Below are 20057 nucleotides of genomic sequence, written 5' to 3'. Positions count from 1 at the left end.
CTCGGGGGTTGCCGGGGACGCGTGCGGCCGGTTGCTAAGGCCGCGATCGCGTCACCGGGCTCCCTGCGCTCCCGGAGCCGGGTTGCGAGGGCGCCGCCATTGACCCTTAGCTCGCGCATGCGCAGTGGTCGCGCAAGCGCAGAAAGTACCTCAGAGGCAGGGATGAGTCGCGCGAGAGTAGGGAAGGTAGTGAGAGAGTCACGGCAGCCCCAGAGAGACTGCGCAGGCGCAGGACAAGGCACAGAAAGCCCGCGAAACTGTAGCCTATTATGGGAGGCTCTAAGTAGGGATTACGAGTCCCAGGAGCCTCTGTGTGCCCCACGTGACACCAGGGAGCCAATAGGGCTGGAGGATGACTCTACAGAGGCAAGTGGATACAATTCGCGTGCTTGCAGCTACGCAGGCAGTCAGAGTCAGGAGCCGGCAGGGAAAGAGGTAGGGTGCAGGAGTCAGTGACTCCCTGCACTAGGCCAGCCGCCCCAAGGCCAAGTTAGCCGTATTCACCCAGTAGAGTGAGTGTTGCCAGGGACAGCCCGTAGGTTAGGGACCCTGTCACTTACGTTAGTTAGAGCTGGGGAACAGAAGGGGTAGAAAGGGACAAGTGGGCTTAGTGTAGTCTGCAGTGCGTTGCTGCAGGAATTAGGGGAGGCGAGTAGCGTGAGGCAACTGGGGGGTTCATAGCGGTAACCAATCCGGGGACCATAGCCCAGGGTCCGCGTTACGAGTAGGGTGGGTGCAGGGACCTACCTGCATAGGATAGGCAACCCCGCAGGCCCTAGGAGTTTCCCCTAAGCCACCCAAGGTTGCTGTGCTGTAGGGACGGCCTATAGTACAGCGAGTGTCACGTTGTTACAGTGTTAGATAGGGACTCAGCGGACGCTGCGGTTCCAGTGAAGAAGTTCGGGCCCAAGTCGGGGCACAGAGAATATCTCCAGTTTGGGATCAGACGGAATCATCACACGACGGATCCTTTGCGAAGCTGTTGCTGATCCGAGCACTGGAGTGCTCGGCAGGTACTATACATTCACAAGTGCACCAACGAGCCCTTAGTTTAATAGTGACTGCGCAGTCACCCATATCCTCTCTCTGCCAGAGTGCGGGACATTGGGTGGGGATCCTCGGGACACTGGGTGGGATCATCTAGTGTTGGGGAAGCGTCCTGCGTGACGCCGTAGTCAGTGTCGCCTCTAGAGAGGGACACCCGTTATTCTATGTTGCATGGTATTGTGTTATATGCTGTTCCCAGTAAATGGTATTAGTTATTATACATCACTGTGTGCTGGTTATTTGTATGTGTCCTGCGAGGAACTATTCCTGCTATGCTAGGAACCATCGCAGGTGGAGGCGCTGCACCGAGTAAGTGGTTACCCCTAGTATCATATAAATGCCTCAGGTTCCCTGTGGCGGAAGCTCAGCCCTCCTGTGAGCCAAGCAGGTAAAAGCACCACACCCTTGGTAACACTGTATGTTCTCCGCACACACACTATATCTGTGATTGGGTGGGGGAATACCCGTTACAAGTGTATGTGTGTCACGCCTGTATGCCCGCAGACCAAGCTAGACCCCAGTACTGAGGTGGGAACGGTATGATAACACACACCCACAGCAAAAGGGAGCGAGCCCGGAGTGTGGTATAGCGTTGCTGGGCCTGTAGAAAGAGTTGTTAGCATATACTTGCAACGCTTGGGATTGTCCGAGAGAGTAGTGGTGTCCGTGTGCCAGATTCAGGATTCCAGAGGTTAACGTAGTAGAAGGCGTAGCAGTGTTCACAGGGATACCAGATAGCAGAGTAGTCCAGAACGAGCAGGGGTCAAAACCAGGGAGATCCAATATAACACAGGAGCAGGATACAGGGAGTACACGGAGAGAGCAAAGCATAGGTCAGGTACACACAGGGAAACAGGAACTATGCAGAGCGGGGAAGAAGTGGACAGACAGGAATTATAAAGGAAGGTGCACCAATGACAGAGAGGGGAGGAGTAGAGAGAGAAGTGTGAGAAGATAGAGATAGGTCAGGGAGAGAAGAGGAGGAGACAGAAGGGGCAGTCAGAGGAGTGGTCAGTGAGGTTTGGGAGGCGGAGATAGGGGAAACCTGATAAGAGGAGTCAGTGCGCGCGCCCCCTGTAAGCTGGGGATGCGCGCGCACCGGCTGCAACACAGGAGCGGCCCGCACGGAGCAAGGGAAGACCGCCGGAGGGGAAAGCAGCCAAGAGGAGGGGAACGCGCGCTGCGCCCGCTCGATGGCAAGCAAAGGTCGGGTGGAAGGGTCAAGTGAGTCAGCGGAGGGACTCGTGGGCGCGCCCCCCGTGGGCTGCGGGAGCGCGCGAGTCGGACGCGTCACTAGGCGCGCGGAACGCCGCGCTGCAGGTACCACGCAGGGAGGAGGCAACGGGACGGATATCACCACAGGGGAAGGTGATGTGGGCACTGCGGGAGAGAGGGAACGGGGAGGATCGTAGCAGGGACTCAGGGACCGCATGGGTATGCGTTGTGGCAAAGGGAGAGAGGTGGAGGGTAAAGGAGAGGCTTGGGAAGGAGCAGGAAGGACAACAGGGGACGGGAGAGAGGGACCAGGAAGGGAAGGAATCTCCTGAGTCGTCACAATGTGGTGCTTTACCTGTGGCTCACAGGAGGTCCTGGCCTCCGCCGCTGGGAGCCTGGGGTGTACCTGATTCACTAGGTGACAGCGCCTCCACCTGCGCGGGATCCTAATTAGATGGGATACCCCTGCACAGGAACACACAATAATAACACAAGGCATATATCTATAACCTTACTAAGAATATATATAGATAAGCAGATAACGGCAACAATGATAATGGCAGCACTACTGGTCACAGCTATACCTCCGCCACGCAGGGCCTTATCCCCCCATAACATCTCCCAGGTGGAACCCCCAAAGTACTGTAGTACCTGGGCACTTAACCCCGTAATGTCCACAAGCCAATCTTTCCCCCAAAGAGTATGTGTGGGCTAGCCCGCTTCCCTTTTGTGTGTTGGGGCCCGTTGGTGCACTTAACAATACCTTCCTGGTCTCAGTCCAGACCAGGACAGATAGTAGGACTCCGTGGATCAGCGGCGTGGATCCGCACCGCAATCTGCTGCTCCTCTCCGGGGTGGATCATTAGGCGGATGCCTCTGGAGAGGCCTCCAGCTGGATGGTACCCCTATAAATAGGCTGACCATACATCACGTTTTAAACGGGACTGTGACGTTTTTTCCCTATTTCCCAACCGTCCCGTCTTTCAAATAAAAATGTAAATTTTGTCCTGTTTTGTGCGGCCCCCTCCCCTTCCTTGGTAGGGAAGAAGCGTGCTCCAGCGGTGTGACGCGCTCCCCTCTCTCCCCGCACCCGAGCCCGCTCCTGCACATGTGGGACGCGCGCGCTCCCTCCCCTCCGAGCCCGCTCCTGCACATGTGGGATGCGCGCACTCCCCTCCGTGCCCGTTCCTGCTGTTCCCCCGCTCCTGGCTCCCGCCACAATCTGGTAGGGTGGGGGGGAAATATGTGGGGAGGAGCTGGTCGAGAGAGGCACATGTGTGGGGGGAGGAAGAAGCAGGTGAGGAGTGGAGCATGTGGGGGAGAAACTGGTGGGGAGAGAAGCATGTAGGGGAGAGGCAGGTGGAGAGGAGTGTGTGAGGGGGGAGTAAGAAGCAGGTGAGGAGTGGAACATGTGGGGGAGAAGCTGGTGGGGAGAGGAGCATGTAGGTGAGAGGCAGGTGGAGAGGAGTGTGTGGGGTGGGGAAGAAGCAGGTGAGGAGTGGAGCATGTGGGGGAGAAGCTGGTGGGGAGAGGAGCATGTAGGTGAGAAGCAGGTGGAGAGGAGTGTGTGTGGGGGGGAAGAAGCAGGTGAGGAGTGGAGCATGTGGGGGAGAAGCTGGTGGGGAGAGGAGCATGTAGGTGAGAAGCAGGTGGAGAGGAGTGTGTGTGGGGGGGAAGAAGCAGGTGAGGAGTGGAGCATGTGGGGGAGAAGCTGGTGGGGAGAGGAGCATGTAGGTGAGAAGCAGGTGGAGAGGAGTGTGTGGGGGGGGGAAGAAGCAGGTGAGGAGTGGAGCATGTGGGGGAGAAGCAGGTGAGGACACAAGCATGTGGAAGAGAAGCTGGTGAGGAGAAGGAGTGTGTAGAATCCAGAAATATTCTGTTTATTGTGTTTACTTTATTGTACTAAGAAACTGAAAACAAGGATTCCCCAAAAAATTGCCATTTTTAAGATGTGTGGAAAAAATCGAGTTCTTGCAGTTTATTTTTCAGGACTCTAGCACTGCATCACATAACGCTCCCAGATCAAGAGGGGTTTGTACCTCCTTTTGATTTTAGGAGTTGTTTAAAGAATCCCATTTTTGTGATTGTTTAAAGCGGCGATCGTGGGTTTTACCCCCCCCAACCCACTCCACCCCCCAATCCAACCCACCCCCCCCCCTCAACACACTCCCCCCCTCAACCCACTCCACCCCCTCCCCAAATGGGGCTTGTAGTCCCCGCAGAGCCTTCACTACATTGGGGCCACATGAGCATGGCGTTCTGCGCATGCGTGACTCAATGGCCGCCGACTACGCTCTGCACATGCGCGAACCTCCAGGAGTGTGCGCACAGCCAACCATGGCGGTGCCCTGCAGAGGAGGCCTGCCGGCAAGCCCGTCGCCCCCTGCACCTTCCACAACATCCCCCGCAACATATACATATACATGTAGCCCTGACCCCCTTGGCACTCATAGTAGTCCCTTACCTTTGCGCCTGTTGCGGGTGCCGGGAGCACGTGCCTTCGAGATTGTCGGGCTATCCAGGCAGGTAGCAAAGAGGTGGAGGGTGCGCTCCGGTTGCTGCGCGGCGGCCCTAACGTTCAGGGAGCCGCCATTTTGGAATGTTGCGCATACGCAATAGAGGTCACTAGCGCGGCAGCCAGTACAGAGTTCACGCATGCGCAGAATTTAGTGACAGGCTCCTCAGGGAACTACAGCTCCCACAAGGCATAGGGGCAGGAGACCACATGACCCACGGCAGTCAATAGGGCACTACGATTCCCTGTTGCAGGGAATAGATACATTTCACGCGTCCAGGACCACGTTAGACAGAGCTGGGACAGCAGGAGGGTACGGTGTGCTTGTGCAGGGTGCCAGTGGCCCCTGCACTAGAACAGAGACCACATTAGGCCACGACTCCCCTGTATAGCTTGTGGCTGCAACAGGGACAGACCCTTAGACAGAGACACTGCCCCATTAGCTGATATAGTGTCAGGGACACAAGTAACGCCACGCAACAGTTGCGGCCTGGGGGTCTGAGACCAGACCACCCTCGACTGACTTAGAGACTATCTTCGTGTGGGACACTCCAGCCGGATACCACCCCACACGAAGGCGGACTCATCGCAGAGGCGGACTCCATCGCTCTATCAGCGGATCCTTTCTATCATCAGCCGGCGCACCCAGGTGATGGAGCACCTGGCAGGTACCTAAAAACACAAAGTGCACCAACCGTACATTTATTCTAAGGGGCAGCGCTGTTTTACATATGGGGATGGGGGCGGGACTCTAAGGACACGGTGTTGGGAAAACGGTGGTGGGTTACGGCCGTGCGAGACTTGGTGGGTAGCTGTACCTCATTAGCATTATTAGTAAGTCTACGATCTAAGTGTTGTTCTGTTTATGCCGGGTTATATGCGTATAATAAAGAGTTACTGTTTACCATATTGGTGTGTATTACTCATGTATGTCCTGCCCGGGGTTATCCCACTTAGTTAGGATCTGGCGCAGGTGGTGGCGCTGTTATATGTCGAATCTGGTACACCCCAGGCTCCCAGCGGCGGAGGTTCAGGCCTCCTGTGAGCCACAGGTAACACGCACCCACACACACAGTAGTCGCCTTATCTCCCAGGGGGGTGAGGGAAAGAGCGTTATATATTAAATATATGTATGTAGCCCTTGTACCCCCACCCTAAGTGAGATTGAGGGGGGGGGTTCTGTTTCTCTGGCTACTCCATTTAGGTGTGGTGCTGTACCGTGTGGCAACAGGAGGGCTGAGTGCTCCGCGGTGTTGTGGGGAGAACAGGCAGGACAGGTTTTCAGGGTACCTTAGTTCTTTGGTGCAGCGTCTCCAGTCAGCATGGATCCTCTGGATAGCAGCAGGATGGCCCAGACTGACACCTTTCTTTCAGCAGCCAGACATTGAAACACACTTCTAATGGTTCAATGATATTTATTGCAGTTAGATCAGCTGTACAAAACAGGTGCATTCTTCTCCTAGCTTCCCCTAATGAAGGTGCACTGATTAGGGCTTGAGGCCCAGACCTGGCCTTTTGCGCTCCTCCGCTGCCTCCTAGTGAGACAGAGGGTAGCTGTATTCACTCCGCAGGGGAAGGAAAGAGAGACACCCACTTTAGGAAAGTGCCAGTATAGCCTTGAGTTTGTGTTTGTAACCCTGCCCCTTAACAGAGCAGGTTGAATACTGATTGGGTCACATATAGGATATGATGACCTATCAGTATCCTTCTCTCAGGCTGGCACTTTCTGGCTGTTGCTATGGCCCGCCCTTGGATACCTACAAATGTATCCACGGCTGCAAAAAGCACACAGAGCCTTAGAGAAGGACTGATCCCATCCACTGCCTGCACCTAACAGGTCTTACACTGGTAGGGCCCAGAAAAAGGCATAGAGGCTGGGACGCTCTGTTACATTTATATGAGGAGTGGCTCAGTGAGTAAAGACACTGACTGACTGGCACTGAGTTTGAAGCAGGGGTTCAATTCCTGGTGTTGGCTCCTTGTGACCTTGGGCAAGACACTTTATATCCATGTGCCTCAGGCATGAAAAACATAGATTGTAAGCTCTACGGGGCAGGGACTGTGTCTGCAAAAATGTCCCTGTAAAGTTCTACGTAAAACTAGCAGCGCTATTTAAGAACATGCTATTATTATATACTGTATATATATCCCTGGGTCCCGTTTTCCTCCGCTATAGCGGGGGGAGGTTGCTGGGTGCTGCCGGAGATCGAGGCGGACCCACTTTCAGGCAGAGGAGGCGATCGTGCTGGCAGCCCCTTTGCAGGGTGCCGCCATGTCAGTGTCCGCATGAAGGCACAGCGCATGCCGTGGGGCCGGACATAGCGACAGCAATTAGAAGGAAAGTACAGCCCCCAGAAGGATGAGGACCTCTGAGGAGCAGTGCTCCCCTGGACTAGGACAGAGCTTCCCCCTAGGCCCCAGATAGGCCCGACTAACTGTAGCTTTTGGCTGCTATAAGGAAAGTGACCTTTCGCCAGTAGCTGCCTATAGTCAGGTACAGCACCGGTGAGACGCCATGCAGTGACTGCAGCCTGTGGTCTGGGACCATATCAGCTACGTGGTAAAGACGGTAATGTGATATTATCCACGCCGGAATTCTCCCAACACGGAGGCGGACGACAACGTTGGATCAAACGGATCCTCTTTGTTATTCTGCAGTACCCGGTACCTAACCAAGTGCGCTAACACTCCACGGGATAGTGCAATCTCCAACACTTTGGATGGGCCTTGACATTGGGAAAGGGACATCAGAGGATTGTTGCCTGGCACCCAATGTACTCTGGGGACACTCACTGTGGTTATCAGGTTGGGGCCTATATTACTGTGTGGTACAGGATACCCATATCATTGTGTTCAGTAAAGGTTGTTAGCATATATTTGTGTGTGTGTATCATTAGTACTGTTTCTGTAAGAATCCATCCCTCCAAATCGGGATTCCTTGCAGGTGGAGGCGCTGTCACCATAAGAATCAGATACACCCCAGGCTCCCAGCGGCGAAGGTTCAGGCCTTCTGTGAGCCACAGGTAACACACCACACACATCGGAGTCGCCATATCTTCCACAGGGTGTGGGAAAGTGTGCTAGATATATATATAGATATTTATAGATCTCTATATCCAGGTCAAAAGATGGCTACTAATCTGCTTCCCTCCTGGCAGTAAACCCTGGTACAATCAGGTTGCCGGTAGTTGATATGGGGTTTTCCCCCCTTCTTGGTGTTGCACTTGAGTGACGGGAGAGGCGGTGACATCATACTTGTGCCCTCCTTTTGCTGTACTTAAGGGTAGGCACCGCCCAAATTTAGTAGTGCCTTTCCCCACTTCAGCAAGGCAGGTCACACAATTGGGAGCCTGAGTATTTGGGACTTCTCCTGTCCTCTTCCCTTTGGGGGAGAGTGAGTGGGGATCATACCTCTGCCTCTGTTAGGGAGGTGGGATGGCTGCAGGTGCCCGTGACCTATAGTGATGGTCCAGGGACCATCCTTCAGTGGTATCTGTGTGAGACTGCTTTGGGCAGAACTCTGCCTTGTTCCTGGAACTGTACAGAAGAGTAATAAACTGTTCCTGCTATACCGCCTGCCTGGTGCGTGACCTTACTGGGGGAGAAGTAATAGTTCTACCGTGGAAGATCACCTTCAGTTCCTGGAGCCTACAGCAGATCGGGGCGCTGCACTGCTAAAGAGATACGTGGGGTATGAACCCCAGAAGCCTAGTCCTGTGTCCCCACTACCACCGGTGGACGACTCAGCCCTCCTGTTACCACCAGGTGCAGGGCCGCCAACAGAAATCATGGGGCCCAGGACAAATTAAAGGAGCAGCCCCCCCCCAGGAGAGTGGATGTGGGGGGTGGGTTGACTGACTCTTGGGTTGGTGACTGGGTGACACTTTGACTATGACTGACTGTGGGTTGGTGTCTATTCATTCACAGACTCACACACACACACACTCTCCCTCTCAGACACTCTCTCCCTCACTGACACTCTCTGACAGTCTCTGACACTTGTCAGTTGTAGTCCTAGTACCTAAGAAGGACGGGCTGTGGGTGTTTCCCCTCATACACAGGTAAAAGGAAGGTTTCACAGTTTAGGACCTGCATTAATTTGGTTATACCTTGACGTGGTATGCAGGCTTATGACGCTTTGGCCAAAGTGTTTAACTAAATAACCAAGTAAATATTATTATTATTATTATTATTATTATTATTGAAGTATTTAAACTTTATACTTATTACTTTATATGTTTTGTCAATTGGATGTAGCATTGGGCACCCCTGTCTTTTGTTTGTATGCATCTTAAAACTGAGCCAGCTAAGGTTGAGGCAATAGTGCAGTGGCCCATTCCCAAGACTAAGAAGCAGGTCATGGCTTTCTTAGGCACCGCTGGCTAGTATAGAAAGTTTGTCCCACAGTACAGCGCCATGGCTAAACCATTGATAGACTTGACACAGAAGCGACTCTCAGTTCTGGTTGTCTGGTCTCCCGCCTGTGAAGTCGCATTCCAGGCATTAAAGACCGTACTGGCCAGTGCTCCTATCCTAGCAGACTGATGCCTTGGACTATGGCATCGGTGCTGTGCTCAGCCAAGTGGGGGAGGAGGCTGGAAAGCATCCTGTGGTGTACCTGAGCAGGAAATTGCTGCCCAGGGAAGTGGCTTATGCCACCATTGAAAAAAAGAGTGCTTGGCGATCGTATTGGCACTGCGTAAACTACAGCCCTATCTATATGGTCGCCTATTCACCATGAGCATGGATCACAACCCCCTAAGTTGGCTACAATGGATGACTGGTGAAAATGCCAAACTGCTGTGCTGGAATCTTGCCCCGCAATAATTTGACTTTACTATCCAAGAAGGGCAGCGACCATGGCAATGCGGATGAAATTTCCACCAGGACAGTCCAAGTGAGCCTGTAAGCTCAAGAGTTGTCCGGCCCGTCAAACTGCCGGACGAGGCGGTTGTAACAGTGCCTACACTTTGAGGTGGGGAGGTGTGACGGTGGGGGGTACCCAGGCCAATAATAAAGGTATTATGCCCTGCTGTGTGCCCCTGAGCCATATTGGGGAGTTTGAAGTGTCAGCTCTGCAACCCAGTTATGGCATGTGCACTGTATTTCAATAAAGATGTATGTGTGTTTTACTGTTTCAGGAGTGCCAACCAGAGGAGATTCACAGGGCATGAGTTTCCGGGGTGAATTTATGGCAAAGTGTTGTCAGGGTGTGTTTGGGTAGAAGGGGGACAGACTTGCTGGTTACCCCAAAACATGAACTCAGGAATCCTACCCAATTCCTGGGGAGATGACGACACAGACCACCGGACAAAATAGGACGCAGTTTGCAGCTCATTGACAGATCTCCCTGCTTCAGCACAGTCCAGAACACTAAGACCGGGCAGGGGGAAAACACATTCCAGGGTCCCCCGGTATATGCCCAAACACCCAGAACTCAGTATATGGGTTCAGTGTCTTTCCCACCAGTTATAAGGTGGCGAGATGAAAAATGTTTTTAAACTCAGCGCTTCAGGAATAAAAGCGGCTGTGTGCAAAATTCTGCTAGGAAGCTCCCAGCGCTCTGACACTGGCTGTGTGCTAACTTCTGCTAGGAAGCTCCCAGCGCTGACACTGGCTGTGTGCTAACTTCTGCTAGGAAGCTCCCAGCGCTGACACTGGCTGTGTGCTAACTTCTGCTAGGAAGCTCCCAGCGCTGACACTGGCTGTGTGCTAACTTCTGCTAGGAAGCTCCCAGCGCTCTGACACTGGCTGTGTGCTAACTTCTGCTAGGAAGCTCCCAGCGCTGAAACTGGCTGTGTGCTAACTTCTGCTAGGAAGCTCCCAGCACGCTGACACTTGCTGTGCACGTAGTTCAAGGAGAAACTTGAAAAACACCCAGAGCGTCATTTTTATAAGTTTGTATAAAAATTGATGAATGAAAGTCCCCCTCAAATAGCGTATCAAACATGTTAGGTACATTTGGGGTTTCATTCAGACCACTGGGAAATGGGAATTACTCATTTATTGTAGCCTCCACTTAGTATGCGTCTAGTGACTCACTAAAGCAGGTAAGAATGTGCAGCTCCGGACAGCTAAGACATCCCGCTGGCTTGGTGCCCTGATGTCTGTAAAAGCCTAGAGTTGAAAGGGCTCAGTGTCCCCAAGGTGTTAGGATAGACCAGGGAGTAGGCTCTCTAATGGGTGCTCTAATGCCTGACGAAATGGCTGTGGAACATAAATGCCATAGATGTAGACCCCTGAAACCGGGATAGTAGAACAGTAAGAAACGCCCTGGATACTTCCAGAAATAGCGGTGTGTCCTCTGGCCTATTAGATATATGGTGTGCAACCAAACAGTCAGAACAATATGCATAACACATGGGGCTCTATAATCCGGGAAACAAATAGCCGCTGACCTTTAACCACAGTCCATGGTGATCCCCCTCGGGGTGGGTCTTGACTCTCCCGTGGCTACGTAATAAGCTGGTCTTGTAAATGCACACCACACTGGCTAGTCAAGGGAAAAACACACCGCTTAATTGCCTGTTTGCATTTGCTGGTGCTATCTTTGCCCCGGTGAGTATTGGGAGGGGCTCCTGTTCGCATGCGTGCTGCAGTCCTGGAACGTAGATGCAGGAAAAAGGGAAGAGCGGGATGCGCACAGCTTGAAGAGGTGGGCTGGAGGCATGTGTCGGTAAATAATCCTTTATTACGGCATAATAGCCAAAAGTTAACAACACAAGTGAATCCTCTGACGCGTTTCTCACCTCTAGGGCACTTTATCGCTTCTTCCCCTTTTCCCCAAGGTGTTGGTTGGGGGGGGGGATCCTCAAGTACCCCCATCCTAGTGTAAAGTCTGGGCAGTTTGGCAAAAGGTGGCCAGCCCAGACTTAGTGTCGCCAGGGAGAGGGGCTGGGTCTCATATGTTAAAGAGCAAAGGTGCTAAGTTGGCACATGCTCTTAGCAGAATAAGAAGCCCCCTCTGCCAGGTTTCCAAAGTGTTGACAAATCCAGGATAGGTGGGAAAACTTATTCCCACTGAGAGATTGGCTGCACTAGTTAGATATAGGGATTTAAACTCTATAAGAATGCATGCAGCCCATCAGGAATCAGATTCATGTATAGTTCTACAAGATTGAAAAGATTCACAGTTCCAGCTAAGAAACCCTCTAAGATTTCGTAAGGTTAAAGATTCCAAGTGCTATTACAGCGGAGGCAGAATGAAAGAAGCAGCTCCGTCGGAGTACACAGCAGTTGCAGGTAGCGCTGCTGACCGGGAACCGTTTGAAGCCATTTTGCGAGCAACTCCCGCTCCTGGGAAATTGCTCCTAGAGACTTTGTTTTTCAAGATTTCGTTTTGGGAACATTTTATTTCGTTTATCTCCTTGCTTTGCTCAATCATATGATCCCCGGGTATAAATGTGTTAAAAGTGTTGGTCTCCCGTGACAATAACATCTCCTTAGCAGAGACGGGTGATGTCATTATGTGCCTATCATGGGAGAGGGGGTTTGGTCCGGTATTAAAGGGGTTACACCCCATTTGGCCACCCCCTGTTCTCACCTGGGAGGCAAGGGGTTAACTGGAATGATGTCCAGTACTATAGTTATACTCCTGCTTCAGCACCAACTGTGTATCCCCCTGTGAATATGTATTGTTCCCATTCCAGTGTCTGCACCAACACATACACTGGGATCTATGCGGGAGGGAAAGGGTTAACGTTAATTTTGTGTTTATGGCCCTTTGTCCCTCTTCCCGCCTTTGTAGGCCCCATTTTGCAGTCTCTCCATAGGTCGCCATTACAGCCCATGTAACCCCTATGGAGATTCCGGCGATTTGGGCCCGTTCTCATAGAAGACCTGCAGGTGGCGCCCGAGAGGAGGAGTGGCGGTCCAGCATTATAACTCAATGGAGCCATTCAGTTCAATGGGGATTCCTCAACGCCGACCTCCAGGAACGGGTTGGCAGCCATTTAAACCGCAGACCGCAGAAGCGGATACAATATCAAAAAAAGAGCTTTTGATCACACTAGGTCAAGTTCAAATACAATTGGCGTGGGAAACTTAGGTTCTAGGGCACCCAGGAATAAAATTATTTTTGCCCCTAGACCCTAGGAACCCCCACACTCGACCACCACCGGGTCCAAGAATTAAGGACCCCCGTAAAGGGTCGCGCCATTGACTCTAATGGTAGCGAGGTCCCATTGAATCCTATGGCGGTGCCGGCCCATGCATTTCCTGAGGAGGCGCCGGCCATATTGATTCTAATGGAGGAAAGCCGCGTGGCGTTGAAAGGGCTATATATCTCCGGTCCTGTGAGTACCAGAGGGCTGGGATTTGGGTCGCATGTAGTCACTGCTCCGGCATGACTGCATGGCCATTTCCAGACCTCTCCTATCAACCAGACAGAGTATGGGCAAATGTGAAAATTGTGATTTCCCCATTGACTTCAATGGCGGAGTTGCTCCATTGAAAGCCTATAGCGGCGGAGCCCATTGATTTCAATGGGAGAGTGAAAAGCAGAGATTTCTTTGAGCTTATAGCGGAGAATCCTGCATTAAAGTTAATAGGGGATTTTAACTTATTTTTGGTATCTCCGGTTCTGGGGTCGTGGAAGGCTGATATTTGGCCACTATGGCAAGGGTCCTCCGGCATGAGAAACTGGCAAATTTCAGCCCGCTCAGAAACACGGAACGGATTATTTTATTATGTGTAGATATTAAAGAATATACTGTTTCGCAAGGCTGGTATAAAAGCCCGGGAAAGTTACTGGCTCTGCTTTATGTTAATGTTCAGGAGGGCGACGCTTTGTCTACAACAGCCCCCCTGATCAAAGACTTGACCACTCTGATTGTGTACAATAGGGCGGAGAAACGCAGAGCCTGAGTGGTCTGTAAGTGCCATAATTCACACTTACAGACAAAAGGGTTCCTGACCAGATACAAGTCTGGTAGACTTTCAGGCGCCCAAGGTTAGGGTATGGGGCTGAAACTCCATATAAACGAGTGTAAGCCCTATACCCATTGTCTTTTTGTGATGTCTTCATTTGAACCTGTATTGCTGAATGAATTGCCAATCTTGTACCTGATTGCTTCATTGTCCAACCCCTAAGTAACTGCTATTTCTTGTCTGTTATTTGTATTATCTTGTGTGTTCTCCGTCTTTAAGGAATAAACTATATTTATTATATCTTAGTAGTGTTCAATTCAACCCAGATATTTGGTGTATATTATAATTTATCACTAGCTACCGTGACAGTGCCCAACAAACGTTTCCCTCCAGCTACAGAGCTTCGTCACAGACAAAATTTGTCTCCGGCCCAGTCCTATCTCTGTCTGACCTGCAACAAATAATCTTTCTTCCAGAAACCACCCCCACGTAGCTCTCTACAGCCAGCAGAATGGAATACGATAGTAAAAAATAATGGTAAGTATTAAGTCAACGGTCATTTTTATTACCACAGTATTGCTATGCTACAGATATATTGCCCAATCCTACTCTGAACAAGCAAATCATTTATCACCTGTATGAATCGACTGGTGTGCGAGATGGCTTCTCTTTTGTGAAAAGCTTTCCCCCTCTGTACATTAAGGATAAATATTTTAGATCTTACCGCTCTCCATTTAAATAATTATAGTCAGTGTAGTTTCTCTTTGTGAGGTGCAGGCAGTTAAAGAGTGGCCGGTATTCAATTCTGCCACATAGTTTACACCTGGAGCAGGATATCTTCTGTTGCCGCACTATTCTAATAAAGACTTACACAAGACATTTTAGCTTAATAAACTGTTTATTTGCAGGATGCAATCTAGTACATTTAGATTCTGTACATGTGAAAGGATTATCCTGTGAACACCCTCTCATGTTGGTAGAGGTGGCTCTCAGTACAAAATTTTTTCCCACATTCTGTACATGTGAAAGGTTTCTCCCCTGTGTGAATCTTCTGGTGATTGAGGAGGTTGCTCTTCTGTAAAAAGCTTTTCCCACACTTTGTACATGTGAAAGGTTTCTCCCCTGTGTGAATCTTTTGGTGATTGAGGAGGTTGGTCTTCTGTGAAAAGCTTTTCCCACACACTGTACATGTGAAAGGTTTCTCCCCTGTGTGAATCTTGTTGTGTTGGTTGAGGGTGCGCTGAGTACTGAATTGTTTCCCACACTCTGTACAGGTGAAAGGTTTCTCTCCTGTATGAATCCCGTGGTGTATGAGGAGGCTGATTTTCTGTGAAAAGCTTTTCCCACACTCTGTACATGTGAAAGGTTTCTCTCCTGTATGAATCTTCTGATGATTGAGGAGGTTGCTCTTCTGTGAAAAGCTTTTCCCACACTCTATACATGTGAAAGGTTTCTCCCCTGTGTGAATCCTCTCATGTATGAGGAGTTGGATCTTCTGTGAAAAGCATTTCCCGCACTCTGTACATGTGAAAGGTTTCTCCCCTGTGTGAATCTTGTTGTGTTGGTTGAGAGTGCGCTGAGTAATGAATTGTTTCCCACACTCTGTACACATGAAAGGTTTCTCACCTGTGTGAATCCTCTCGTGATCGCGAAGGTCTTTCCGAGAACTGAATTGTTTCCCACATTCTGTACATGTGAACTTTTTCTCCCCTGTATGAATCCTCTGGTGTTTGAGGAGGTTGCTCTTCTGTGAAAAGTTTCTCTCACACTCTGTACATGTGAAAGGTTTCTCACCTGTGTGAATCCTATTGTGGTTGCGGCAGTCTTTCCGAGTACTGAATTGTTTTCCACATTCTGTACATGTGAAAGCTTTCTCCCCTGTGTGAATCCTCTGGTGACCGAGAAGGCTACATTTGTGTAAAAAGCTTCTCCCACACTCTGTACATGTGAAAGGTTTCTCCCCTGTATGAATCCTCTGGTGTGAAAGGAGTTCTCGGTTCAATGAAAAACTTTTCCCACAGTCTGTGCAGGTAAAGGGTTGCTCACTAGTGTGGACACAGATGTGTGTGAGCAGATCCCTATCCAGTGAGAAACTTATCCCACATTTACAACAGACAAAAAGCTGAGCACCGAAGCTTATTCTTGAATCTCTCTCATATCTTTTATTTGATCCATACTTCGAGTCAGTCTGTGCTGTGCGCTGTACAAGACCTGTGATGAATTCATCATGTGGCACTAGTTTCTTGCACGTGTCCAACATGTGGCAGGAATCACTAATTTTTGGAACTTCAGGGCTGTGATGAATCAACCAGCTTCTTGATAAATCAGAGCTCCAGTTCTGCTCATCATTCACAAGGTTCTCTAAGAGAATCAAACAAGAAAAGACAACTCAAATGTTTTCAATCTGTAGATCAAATAACTAAAAGCAAATTACTAACAAAATACAGTATACGTTGCAGAGTTTACTTTATCACTACTAAAATATTCTCTTTACTCTATACCCATGGCTTTAAAATTGTGGCCTCATGATATCTAGTGCCCCCCAATCATCTGTGTGGTGGGTTTCCGAAGACCTGCAATTTGTCTCTAGCAGCTCGCAGTGTATTAATTTTGATACATAAATAAAAAATATTATATATTACTGTATTGATTATTGATCTAGGTGTACAGGTACATCCCCCAAATCATTAACATTGACATTGTTCATAAAGTTAAGGAACTCCTGGTCTATTTAATTATATCAACTTTGAGAAATCATTGGATAATATTTCACTGGGGCTTTCAGTTTGCCTTCCTCCGGATCAAAATACTGTAAATACGAAAATAGCATAAGTATCTGTCATCTAAATTTAGTATTGGCTGAACATGGACATATACCTTTTTTCAACCTCATCTTCTATGTAACTCAACCAGACAGAAATCTATAGCGTAAAGATAGTTGGGAGAAGACTACATGGAAATATAAGCCAGGCCCAATTGCTTTATTTTGGGTCACCTTTTTTGTCAGTCAATAACACTACCATTCATCCAATTTCCCATGCACGCTGCCTTGGTTAAACATTTGACTCCTCCCTTTCCTTTGCTCAGATTAAGGCTGTTGCTAAATAATGCCGATTTTCCCACAGCAAAGTTTCCACAATTTGCCCTTTCCTAAAACTCTCATGCATACCCTCAACTCCCATCTTTTGCAACTTCTCCTCTCTAGCCTTCTTGTGTCTAAACGCTAAAATGTATTAAAATGGTGCCGTTGGAGTTCTTTCTCTCTTTTTGGTCATCCCTGCCCCTCTTCTCCTAATATCTTTTCAGTAGCTTCAAAATTAAACTCTGCAATACTTAGAAGAATGGAGAGACTTAAAGAAGAATCTTATATCCCCTCTTACTTCTCAGCTCTAAACTCCTGCTATACCCCTTATAACTCTGCTGAACACAGTCTCCTCTCTGCTCATTTTGTCTCTATAATACTCTCGTCTAAAACCACTCTAATTTTGGTCTCCCTTGCTGTGCAACTCCCTCCACCTCAGCCTTTGCCAATCCACATCTCTACCCATCTTCAAGTTACACATGAAATAGCTCTTCAATTAAAAATTTGCTTAGTCTGGGCCCGTGGCTAGTCCTTGCACTTCACAAGTACTTTCTTGCTCCATCAAAATGTTTTATTTTGCACCTATTGTATTCTGTAAATCTCCCATTATTCCAGTTAGATTGTAAGATCTGTATGTAGGGACTCTCTAGTCTTTTAGCTTCATGTGTAAAGCAGTTGTGAAACTGTGTATATTAGCTCCCTGTACCATATTGGTAATTCTTTAAAGCATTGGTGGGGCTATATAAATAAAATATACATACATACATACATACATACAGTGATACCATCACTGTCCTCTAGGGGCTGGAACAGTGCAGTAAGTGTGCTTTCCAATCCACAGAGAGTTAACTCCTCAAAGAGAAGCCAGCAGCAGCTGCTAACTAATGGAGTTAAATCAGCCTGGTCTGAGTGAACAAGGAAGTGGTTTAAAAGACAGACTGAAAGCTGCTATGCTGAGAGGCTGTTTTCCCCAGAGAAGGGGTGAGATAGAAGTGCTCCCCAGCTGTGGAAACTGGTTACAGAGGGCCTACAGAGGAGTTTCTCTGAGCTCATGTGGGGCCGAGTTCCCCTAAGGAAGGAAAGGAGGAGAGACCGTGCTGAAGCAGGGACGTCTGCTACAATGGACTAAACAGATAAGACAAACCCTTGATTATTATGTGCAGAGACTGTATACGTTCATGTGAGGTGTATATGCCAGGGCATGTTTTAGCTGGGAACCAGTATAGCTGGCCAGCGGTCTTTAGAGAGGGCTTTAGTGAGTAAGTCTTTAGTGAGTTATTTCCCTAACAGGAATAGGTATTTAATTTTAGGATTTGTTTTAAAGGGACGGGGGGCCTGGTATATGATTTAATCCCTATAAATAAAACCCCTGCAGTTAAACTTTATACAGTGTTTCCAGCCTTAAATTGGGACAAAAGAGACTGCAACATGGTGTGGGCATCACAATACATACACTTTGTTGAGCTGGAAGACACCATACAGCACATTGACATGAATAAGCAGGAAGGGGTCTTCTAGCAATGGAAGGTGTCTTATGGTAGAGGAATATACATACATACACGATGTGGTACTGGAAGACAACATACAGCACATTGACATGAATGAGCTTGCATATACAGATCTGTGTGGTTGATTTCAAGTGCTGGTTGTATTAACTGTGCAGTTAGACCCAGAAGCAGTTTGAACATGGAAGCGGATAAACAAGGTATAGTATATTGAAGAACAATTTATTGTTGGTACTTATAAACTTAATAGTTAATATAATGAGCAGGATTGAAAATGCAACTCAATGTACATCTTGCCACATGTATGTGCACTTGGAGCAGCTGTTCCAAGGAGCATACCGCTGTGAGAAATGTGAGCGGGTGGTCTCTTTAGAGTCAGAGATTGCTGATCTGAAGAGGCAACTTGCAATATTGAGGGACATTGGCAATCTTGAAAGGGGTTTAGAGCTCACCGAGCAGGCCCTTGGTTCGACTATTGGTGCAGATGGTGGTGCTGTTAGTGAGGAGCAGGTAGGTTCCTGGGTAACAGTTAGAAGGGGAAGCAGGGGAAATAGGAAGAGGCAGGCCAGTTTTGATCTGACCCATCTCAATAGATTTGCCATATTGAGTGAAGATATTTGGGAGTGTCAGGGCAGAAATGGCAAGGCTGGGGGAGACCGATTCCTCTAGCAGCCAGGGGAATAGTTCCTCCAGCACAGAGGGGACCCAGGATGCTTAGATACCAAGAACAATTGTGGTGGTAGGGGACTCCATTATTAGGAAGGTAGATAGGGCAATCTGTTGCCATGACTGCATGAACCGAAAAGTTTGTTGTCTCCCAGGTGCTCGGGTTTGGCACATTGTGGATTGGGTAGACAGATTGTTGGGGGGTGGGGGAAACTGGGATTGACCTGGCGGTCTTGTTACATGTTGGTACCAATGACAAAGTTAGAGAAAGATGGACGGTCCAAAAAATGATTTCAGTTATCTAGTCCAAAAGCTTAAGGCAAGGACCTCCAATGTAGTATTTTCTGAAATACTACCAGGGAGACAGTCAGATTAGGGAGGTTAATTTTTGGCTACGAAAGTGGTGTAGGAAGGAGGGTTTGGGGTTTTTAGAGCACAGGGACCCCTTTTCAGAGAGGTGCCATCTTTATTCTATGGATGGATTGCATCTCAATGAAGAGGGATCTTCTGTGCAAGGGGGGAGAATGTTAAAAAGATTGGAGGAGATTTTAAACTAGGATGGAGGGGAATTAAACAGAAAACAAACTAAATAGAATAGAGGAGGAAACAAGGGATTTAGGAGGTAGAATGGGGGCAAGTGTGAGTTTGACAAGCAGTGAGACACCCGTAGTAAATACTGTAGAGGGAGAGGGGGATTGGCCCGGTATTAAAGGGGTTGCACCCCATAAGGCCACCCCCTGACCTCACCAGGGAGGCAAGGGGTTAACTGGACTGCGGTCCAGGAATGCGGTTTTAACCTTGCTATTGCATGAAAATGTGTGTTCCCCTATTCCAATGTAATATCATCATGTAAGTGTCTGCACCACACAAACACTGGGATCCATCCGGGAGGGCAAGGGTTAATAGTTGGATAGTGATTATAGCCCTTTGTTTAATTTTCCCGCCTTTTCAGGCACCATTTTGCAGAGTCCCATAGGCCGCCATTGGAGCTCCATTCATTTTAATGGCGGATCTAGCTGTTTTGGACCTGGTTCCCTCGAAGACCAGCAGGTGGCGTCCAAGAGGAGGAGCGGCGGTTTCCCATTGTAAGTCAATGTGCCCATTGACTTCAATGGAGATTCCTCCACGGCGCTTTCCATGAACGAGTTGGCAGCCGTCC

At 49.2% G+C, this 20057-nt stretch overlaps 1 protein-coding gene across 2 annotated transcripts in view; it reads right to left on the bottom strand.

Moving 5' to 3' along the window:
* Positions 1-20057, bottom strand: part of LOC142469174 (uncharacterized) — a 59399-nt gene that overhangs the window by 28140 nt on the left and 11202 nt on the right. The window contains exon 3 of one of the 2 annotated variants that reach the window (XM_075576213.1): positions 14610-16006. In XM_075576213.1, the coding sequence (XP_075432328.1) occupies positions 14610-16006 (1397 nt within the window). Of the gene's footprint in view, positions 1-14524; positions 16007-20057 lie in introns of those variants that run through there. The other variant, XM_075576168.1, reaches the window with a different exon arrangement.

This window comes from Ascaphus truei, chromosome 1 (genome assembly GCF_040206685.1).
Source record: "Ascaphus truei isolate aAscTru1 chromosome 1, aAscTru1.hap1, whole genome shotgun sequence".
Classification (NCBI taxonomy): domain Eukaryota; kingdom Metazoa; phylum Chordata; class Amphibia; order Anura; family Ascaphidae; genus Ascaphus; species Ascaphus truei.
The sequence above is the reverse complement of the archived record's forward strand: the minus strand, read 5'-3'. Positions and strand labels throughout refer to the sequence as shown.